The sequence below is a fragment of the Pocillopora verrucosa genome, chromosome 14 (genome assembly GCF_036669915.1).
Source record: "Pocillopora verrucosa isolate sample1 chromosome 14, ASM3666991v2, whole genome shotgun sequence".
In the NCBI taxonomy this organism is placed as follows: domain Eukaryota; kingdom Metazoa; phylum Cnidaria; class Anthozoa; order Scleractinia; family Pocilloporidae; genus Pocillopora; species Pocillopora verrucosa.
In genome coordinates, this window is record NC_089325.1 from 13869305 (window position 1) to 13877931 (window position 8627).

The 8627-nt window shown below is 36.9% G+C and overlaps 1 protein-coding gene across 1 annotated transcript; it reads right to left on the bottom strand.

Moving 5' to 3' along the window:
• Positions 1 to 38: 38 nt before the first annotated feature.
• LOC131787179 (olfactomedin-like protein 2A) lies at positions 39 to 6707 on the bottom strand. Its single transcript, XM_066160961.1, has 8 exons — positions 6469 to 6707; positions 5269 to 5616; positions 5041 to 5190; positions 4645 to 4767; positions 4023 to 4136; positions 3404 to 3674; positions 2876 to 3117; positions 39 to 2477 (listed from the first exon to the last, which is right to left on the bottom strand). The coding sequence occupies exons 2-8, from the start codon at positions 5582 to 5584 to the stop codon at positions 2230 to 2232; spliced, it is 1464 nt and encodes a 487-aa protein (XP_066017058.1). The 5' UTR covers positions 5585 to 5616; positions 6469 to 6707; the 3' UTR covers positions 39 to 2229.
• Positions 6708 to 8627: the final 1920 nt, after the last annotated feature.

Genomic DNA, 8627 nt, shown 5'->3' on the forward strand with positions numbered 1-8627 from the left:
TAGAAGAGGTGATCATTAAACACAACATTATCGTGTGAATTGTGGTTTATTTTCTTTAACAATTAATCCTTAATCTTGATACTTATTCCTCTTCAGCGAGATCTTTACAGGCGTTCATTTATTAGAATTATTATTTATTATTATTATTATTATTTAGGGTGATGTGACACTCACAAAGCAGAACTGTTACGAAGGTGTTGTTTTATCTGTGTCCGGTTTATTTCTTAGTTGCATTATAGTTCTGACAATTACGGATTGTTTAGGGGAGGGAGAGTCTTTTGCAATTAACTTTCAGTCAGAAAAAAAAGTTAGCAATGGGGACGATCCATAGAAAGAGTCGTGAAGGGAAGGAATTACAACCTCATCAGTGCACCTAGCTTAGTCGGTTGTTGGAAGTAAGACGAGAAGTATAATCATAGTCTAGCCTCTTGATTTGGCTCAAGACGCGAAATTGAAAGAAATTATTTGAAGATACAAATTTGGCTCTTACTGGGTGTAGAAGACATAGTTGACGTTAAACTATCGAGGACAGAGAGAAAAAAAAACGAAGAAAACAACGCAAGTTGTTGGTGTTTAAACAACTCTAAACATTCTACCTCGTCGCCTGAGAAGTTTGGCGGTATAGCAGTCGAAACGTTGCGATCTATGCATGCTTGATTAGCCTCGCTCTTACATCGTGAGACGAATTTACGATTAAACTTTCATTTATCTATAAAAACCACTATAGTAGTATTTTCCACACAAGAGGAAAAAGATATTGTTGATTAGCAGCTGAACTGTATATTGTGTTAAAGTGCACTGACGGACTAAGTAAAACAATTCACGGTGGTAGTCTTAATATTTCAGTTAAAAAGTAGAATTTTCTTAATCTACTACGTCTAGTAAGTCTAGTCTAGTAATCTACTACTTGTGCCTTTAATCTTGCCGCACTAATGCCTGTTTACATGGAAGTGGAGGACCCCAGTCAGGGAGGTAACCCGCCTGTCTTTATAACTTCTTATTTTGTCTTGATCGCGTTTACATGATAGGCGGGGTGACCCCACCTAGACCCTACCTGGTCTACCAGATAGGGTAACCCTGTCAGCCGGGGTGACAATTTGCCAAGTATAAATGTCTGGTGGGGTAACTCGCCAAGCCGGGATCGCGTTCATGCCAAAAAACTCAAAAGCGCAACACGTATGTTTTAAAACTTTGTACATTTCCTAGCCGTCTCACGGCAAAAATCACCAGAAACCGCAACGGACACTCAAGGAGTGAAAAATGTTCACATTTTGGAATATTTAGCGTTGTAAATCGACCATATTTCAAACTATTCCTGATAACGCATTAAGTCAACGGTTCTTCGCGTAACCGAACACCGCGTAACACAACGCGTGATGCTTTCATCAATAATTAGATGAATACGTGTCCGAGAATTTGTCTTTCGTCTTTCTCGAGACGTGAGCTTGGGACGCCTATGCTCAAAGTTCCTAATTGCGAGCGCAACAACAACCTCAAGAAACCTCACCTCAACACCTCGGGGTTGTAAGATTGTATGTAAACGCGTTTTATTTTTTGACTACGGCTAGGCGGATTACCTCACCTACCTAAGGTCCCCCACCTCCATGTAAGTAGGCCCTAATGGTTAGCCCTGGCACGGATAGAGTCCAAAGATTTCATGATAAATCAAACAAAACAACCGTCAAAGAAATTGAAAAATACATGAATCAATGATGTAGCTAGCGTTTCCCTTTATTAAAGTTGTAAAATGCATCTATGAGTTTGCTTTATACGTTGTGCGAGATTAAAAGCCAAAATTTAACCCACTGCCAGTTTGCCCTGACCTCACTAATACATTTTCAAAAGTCTCCTTTGTCTTCTAAGCGAAAATGAAAAAAAATGTCTTCACCAAAACGGACTAAAACGATAAACAGAGTGGGACTTGGAATTCCGCATGCGTGAGAGCAATCATATCAGTTCATTTTTCGTCACCGTTTTCACCTGTCCACACTAAAACGGAGTGTTTTAAAAACGATGCGTTTTCAAAAGAATCGTTTTTTGAAATCGTTTTAGAAAGTCTGTGTTTTCATCAACGTTTTCGGGCGTTTTAACGTGAATGACCGGCGAAAACGCACCAGAAATATGCGTTTTCAAACGAAAAGGCAGTAGTGTGGAGCGTACCTTAAACAAAATTAACTTTTATAAGATTTAAAGCGATCAATATGTTTCATATTACCAGTAGAAAATGATTCAATTCCAAGTGAGGGAATAAGTGAGCTGTTTATGATTGTCCCATGCGTACAAAAGCTTTTCTTTGGGATTGTAGTCTACCATAGAATTGTATCCATACTGGTTCGTGAACTGTATATTGGGGTTCCATTGATTACCAGTCTTTGTGTCATAGGCAAAGTTGATGGTTGTGGGATTGCTATTATAACTGTCGATGCAGTAGATCACTCCACAAGCTATGAAGGCGTTACCCATCGAGTTCATACGTTCTACGATAACAACCAACACAAAGAAATAACTTGTAAAATCAATTGCCTCTCCTCTGTAATTCAAAATAACTTCGATTGAAAAGAAGTTCATTTCTCAGCAAAATGGAATAGAAAGTGAAATCCTCAGCATCCTTTTAAGTGCCTTGATTTTGATAATAATAGTTTCAATTGAAATGAGAACTTAAGGGCGATTGTGAAGAAGCGGCGTGTAAAAAAAAAATAATAATAATAAACGCGACCTAATAATAATAAACCCACCATAATAATAAACCCACCTTGACTTTCGCTATAAATTTTAAATATAATTATGTTTCTTTCAAAAAGATAAAAGTCGCATCTCATGAAGGAATTATTACGAATTATGAATTATGTTGCCTTTGATCTCTAAAATGACTTACCTGTAGCCAAGTTGTAGTTGTTTACTATGACATCCCCTTCAATCTTGGAGGCGGACAGTCGACTGCCATTCCCTGTGTTGCCCCACAATACCCATAAACCATTTTCGTCTACTGCCAAGTCAACCCCACTGTATCCACCCCACATGTAGGTAATACTTCTTGGCGAGTATCCGCTTAAAGTGATATGGTTATCGATGTTGCTGGTGAGTAAATTATACTTTATGATGAACTGGCTATTTTCCCTGCAATAGAATGAGGAAAGTTTCCAGAAATAGATTAGAAAATAAGCCGAAACATCTTGCACTAAATATTCACGGTGGTGGGTTGCCAGTAATTTAGTAATCAAATGAACCAAAAAATTCTCTTTTTTCAATTGCCCAGTGATCAAGGGAAGAAAAGTCAATCAAGGAGAGTGGGCGCCAACGAATTCGTCTCCTATTTGTTTTGACTTTGAACTTTAACATTTTAAATTCTCAACAAGAATAAATAAATAACTGAAAACGAAAAAGTAATGAAGGTAGGAAAAACCTATTGTAATAGAGGTGATTTCCATACACCACTGCCCCTGTTCCATCCCATTTGAAGGGCAGAGTGTAAGTCTTGCGGACCACTCCTGCTTTGAACTTGTTGAGGTTTTCAAATTCCTCAACGTTGTCGTTTGAGGAATAACTTTGCATGACAAATATTGTGTCGTTACCCATGACACCCAGAGGGTCTTTCATCCAGGCTCCTTGAGTGGGAGATCGATTGTGTTGAGTAACAGGATTGCCAACACTCTTTAAAGTCAAAGCACAGCCAACTGTTTCATAAAAGAGAAAAAAACTGTAAACTAGGTGTAATGCGAGACAAAAGCGCGCGCACATGACGCGTTCTGTCCATTTACATAGGTATGACCTGTTAACTGTCCCTTTAACTGTCCCATTACACTTCCAATCACAAGCATGACGCGTACACTGTCCTATTAAAGCTCAGATCGGACTGGTGATAATTAATCGAGAATTTCGTTATAGTTTTGATTATTACCAATATTCCGTAGGCTTTCTTTATTACAGACGCTCTTTATCCCTTTTGTTTCTGATCTTTTCTTCATTTTTCTTCATACGTGTAACAACTGTTACATTTAATTATCACTGAAATAGATACTGACCTTTTTCACATTGATTCCCTCGATAATTTGGTGGGCAGGTACAGGTGTAGCCATTGATACCATCTACGCATGTCCCACCATTAGTGCAAGGGTTGCTTGCACACTCATCCACATCTATCAAATAATCATGCATATCCACAGAAGGAAAAACCATTATCTTAAACGAGTGGGTGGGTGTATCCCTGATATCCCTATGATTCGTTCAGTGAGTGTCATTTCTGTTAATGGTTCTGGAGAGTATTTTATAGAATATATACATCTCTAAGAGTTGTTTATTTACAAGTATATCTATATGTCTATTCAAACATTAAGTATTTATTATGAGGCATGCCATCATTAGGGCTATAGCACGACTTAGAGTGTACAGCCCCGTAAACTTCAACTTAGATATTTACTTTTTCTATTGATCACTTCACTGCAGAAACCACCATCTCTATAGTTTTAACCGTAACTCTTTCAATAGTCTGAACAATTTCTCCAGAAGTGATGAAGAACTCTGACCTCATGTAACAAGTACTACAAGCCACTGATATAGTTATTTTTATGAGGCGCTTAGAAGCTCATAACACTCTCCTTCACGGATAGCCCCCCTAGCCCTTGTCAAATTACGTTATATCCTTACAAGTACAGACTTTTCCATCTCCACTGAAACCAAGGTTACAAGAACAACTGTACGAGCCTTGAAGATTCTGACATGAAGCATTGACGGCACAGATAGGGACTGAAGCACTGCACTCGTCTGCATCTATATTCAGTAGAGGAAAATCGAAAAAACATGAAGAATCAGCTTTCAGAAGAATGACTACTACTATCAGTTAGTCATTCCTTTCTACTTACTAAATGACTTCCCACAATCATTCCAGAACTAATTTCTAGCTAAATCTGTCTTAAAGTTCCAAGGATAAAAAGGATGCTGCTAAAGTTTATGGAAATTCAATGGAACTGTTGAGGATTTACTGTGTTTGCCACCTATAGAAAAGGTCACTCGCACGAAAAAAAGTATCCGTTAAGTAGTTACCTTCTGTGTCCATGTCGCAGTAGGCAAGTACAGATTTATCTTTTACAACAGAATTAAGCCAATATTTCCCGCTAAACGCCTTTCCACCTTCACTTGCCTTGATTTCTTTACATGATTCAGCGGGCAACTCTGGAATGGAGCCCAAGGGGACTGAGGAAAGAAACGTAAAAAGATAAACCTTTTTTTCTGCTTAAACTTCAACATTTTCCTTTAGAACTGTACATTTACCTCGTTCTCTATCTCGTTTAAAATAGTATCTGTTGGGATCCGGTACAAAATCCTCAGGTCTGGCCTCTTGGATCCTATTGCTGAACTCACAGGTGGATTGGGAGAGAACGTAATTGAAACTTTGACACGCGACGTCTCTGTAACAGGCCTTTAAGCACTCATGACCGAGAGATACGCTCATCGTTTTGTAAATGTGACTCTTCAACATCATGCCCTTGACGGAATATTCTGCCCCAGTCTTACATTCATGAGCACTTGTCTCATGCGAAGATTCGCAAAGCAACAGGAGAGCTGAGAGAAAAAGGAATAGCGCCATGGCAAAGCCTCTTTCCTTGATCTAACAACGACCTGAAATTATAGTAAAAAAATATAGATTTGTTTATCTTAATAACAACTTGATGTAATGAGAAAGCTCCAAATAGAGAACTTGTCACATTACGCATGGTCTAGCGGTCTATCGTGAAAACTTTACACAACCCACTCACTGAAATATTTCTTAAAATCAAATATGCTGTTTTTGAGCTTCTTTATTTCATAGCTGTAACCCTCTATGCATATTTTTCTGCAAAAATAAACTTCTTATAATGATAATTGTGAAGATAATTACAACGTTTTGTTTTATTGAAGACTTCAAGGGAAATAAGCTGTTGTTTTAGTTGTCCATGTGAAGACAAAAACTTTTCTCCCGTAGTGAGACCTTGTTGATTTGCCATTATTATTCAGTTCTCAAATGAGGTTTTAAAAAGGACTGCTTTTTATTGAGACATTAAAGCAATTCTGTGTCCTAGCTACTTGATTTTTGGAAGCTTGTGGAAAAAATGAGATGGTTTTACAATTAAAAAAGACTGATATTTGGCAGGTGCAACTGGTTATATTCAAGGTGGTTTTACATCATCATTTAGCTTATAATCTACTAGGCTTGGTTTTCAAGAGCTACAGCAAAAAGACAAAAACGTACCGTTATATTTAAGAGTATACACTGCATTGCCTATAGACATTATGTCCCAAGTCTTCGTGATTACTATTAATTGCATAAGTGATTCGACTAAACAAAATCATATTTACAGTATAACGCGCGGGCTGTTTCCTGGTGCCATGTATGAAAAGCAGCAATTTCAAATCTGTAATTCTGTGGCAAATCCTTTGCGTCGACGTGAATGTTAAGTTTGTAATGTTGAGTTATAAAATCGCTACTCTCACCTGATATTTACACGCAGGTCCTTTGAAACGACACTTCAAGCTTTTTATATCTGTCACAGTATTATTTAGTGACGAATAAGTTCGTTTTGGAATGGAACTCACAAGGAATTACTCACGAACAGGACGAAAGGCGTCAATCTCGAGAAACTAAGTGTATAATTTGCTTAGATACATAAGCAAGGACGTAACGACCTTCCCTTTCCACCAAGATCAGAATGTAAGCAGTATTTCAAAACAGTGGTGTGTCACTTCTAGCTGCCTAGTTCTGAAAGTGCAGATGCATCTATCTCTTTGAGATAATTATTTACTTCGTTTAGATCATTTAATACGATTTCGACACCTTCAACTGGTTAATCCTATCATTTACATGAATAATTCAAAGCAACGAAAAAACTAATTAAACGGATCCTATAAAAATTTAATTACATTTTTGCAAGGTATCATTCAGCAGAACTGAATTTTCGTGAATTAGAAAAGTTTCCGTGTCTTAATAACCATCCTTTTCTTTTTGCAGCCCGATTAATTCTCTAATATCATAGCACTGCGTTATAATTAGCAGAGTAGTTTAATGGACTCATTTTATACCTCATGCCAAATTTAATTTATTTCGGTTCTATTTGTTCATAAGGGCGCCACTGAATAAAATTTTAATTACTTAGCTAGCGAAATAGCAGAGATTAGATCGAGAAAGCGCCTTGAAAACCCCTCGATCTGCTTATCTACCTTGATAAAAGTAATTACAGTGGACTAGTCACCGACAAAATTTTCAAACGTTAACGATAAACACTTTCACATTCCGCTATGACTAAGCCAAAAGTCTCAAGCGTAATCCATATTGCAAAGGCTAATATCTAGTGGTAGTGGTTTCAATAGGTTGTTTAATTATTGCCACATGATTGCAAAAACAGTTTTAAGCGGGTGATTATAAAAAATTAACCAAACTCAAATACGTGAGGAGAGCAAAATATCAGTTTCAATAACTCAAGCTACTCTTCTTGCGCTTTCTGGTATCACATTAGAAAGGAATACATGACTGATATAAATTTTTGTTCACTTTTTTTTAACTCAAAAACCGAGTTATCTCGCGGATAGAATAGATTGCTTTCCTAAAATTGACATATTGGGTGATGTTTTCTTAAATGAATAAAAATTCAATTTTGACGCAGTATGCACTTCAGCTGACTTTATCGATTCCAAACTATTTAATTTAGTCACACTTCCAGAAAAATGTGTCCCTAGCTTGACGTACACATTTTGAAACAACTAAAGAGTTCTAGGTTTAAAAAATAATTGTGTATATTTATATATACATTTTTGTTTATTTATTTTTTTATGTACACACTCACTTATGACCTTACCTTAAATCATGCATTTTACAATTTAGAAATTAAAAAAAACTGATATCTCGAAAGATTAAAATTTAAAGCAAGTTAGATTAAAACAAAAACAAAAACAAAAGAAAAATGACACACAAAAAACAAAACATGAGCTTTAATTGCAACTGTTTTAACTGAGAGAAGAACAAGAGATCTCTCGATAAGCGCCATGTTACTCAGCTTGACAGACCTTGAACAACAATGGAATTCTAATTCCTTACAGGAACCTCAAAGGAGGGCATTTGCCAGTAATACTAGAAATGCCATGCTGTCCAATCGCTAAAAGCTAGATTCCCACAACACAGGTATTGCGGAAAAATTAAAAAGGTGTCGCTTTCCTCCTGCACACACGAATGTGAGGCAATGAATCTGTATTGTTGATTTCGCGCAGTTCTGGATGCTGTTCCGTTAAAGACATCATTCTTGTGGCAAATTCTGTCACTAAATCATTTCAAAAGTATTTTCAAAGAAAGTTTGTTTCGCCTCAAACATTTTATTAGTTTGTTATTGTTGTTTTATTTTTTCGTTTTTTCGTATGTTCATTTGTCGTTATTTTCAAGGACATAAAACAGAATAATCAATAATTTTTTTGCCGTTCGAAGAAAACAAAGAAAACACCGATCAAGAAAAACCCAAACAAAACAAAAAGCCTGAAAGACTTGCTTTGTTCTACCCATGAGTCCCATAGGAATTGAAAACAAACTGCTCCTCTGATAAAGGGGGTAGGTTTCTAAAGGAACTGAGGTGCTGCGTCGGTGGGAGAGTATACATGTAATTTCAGTG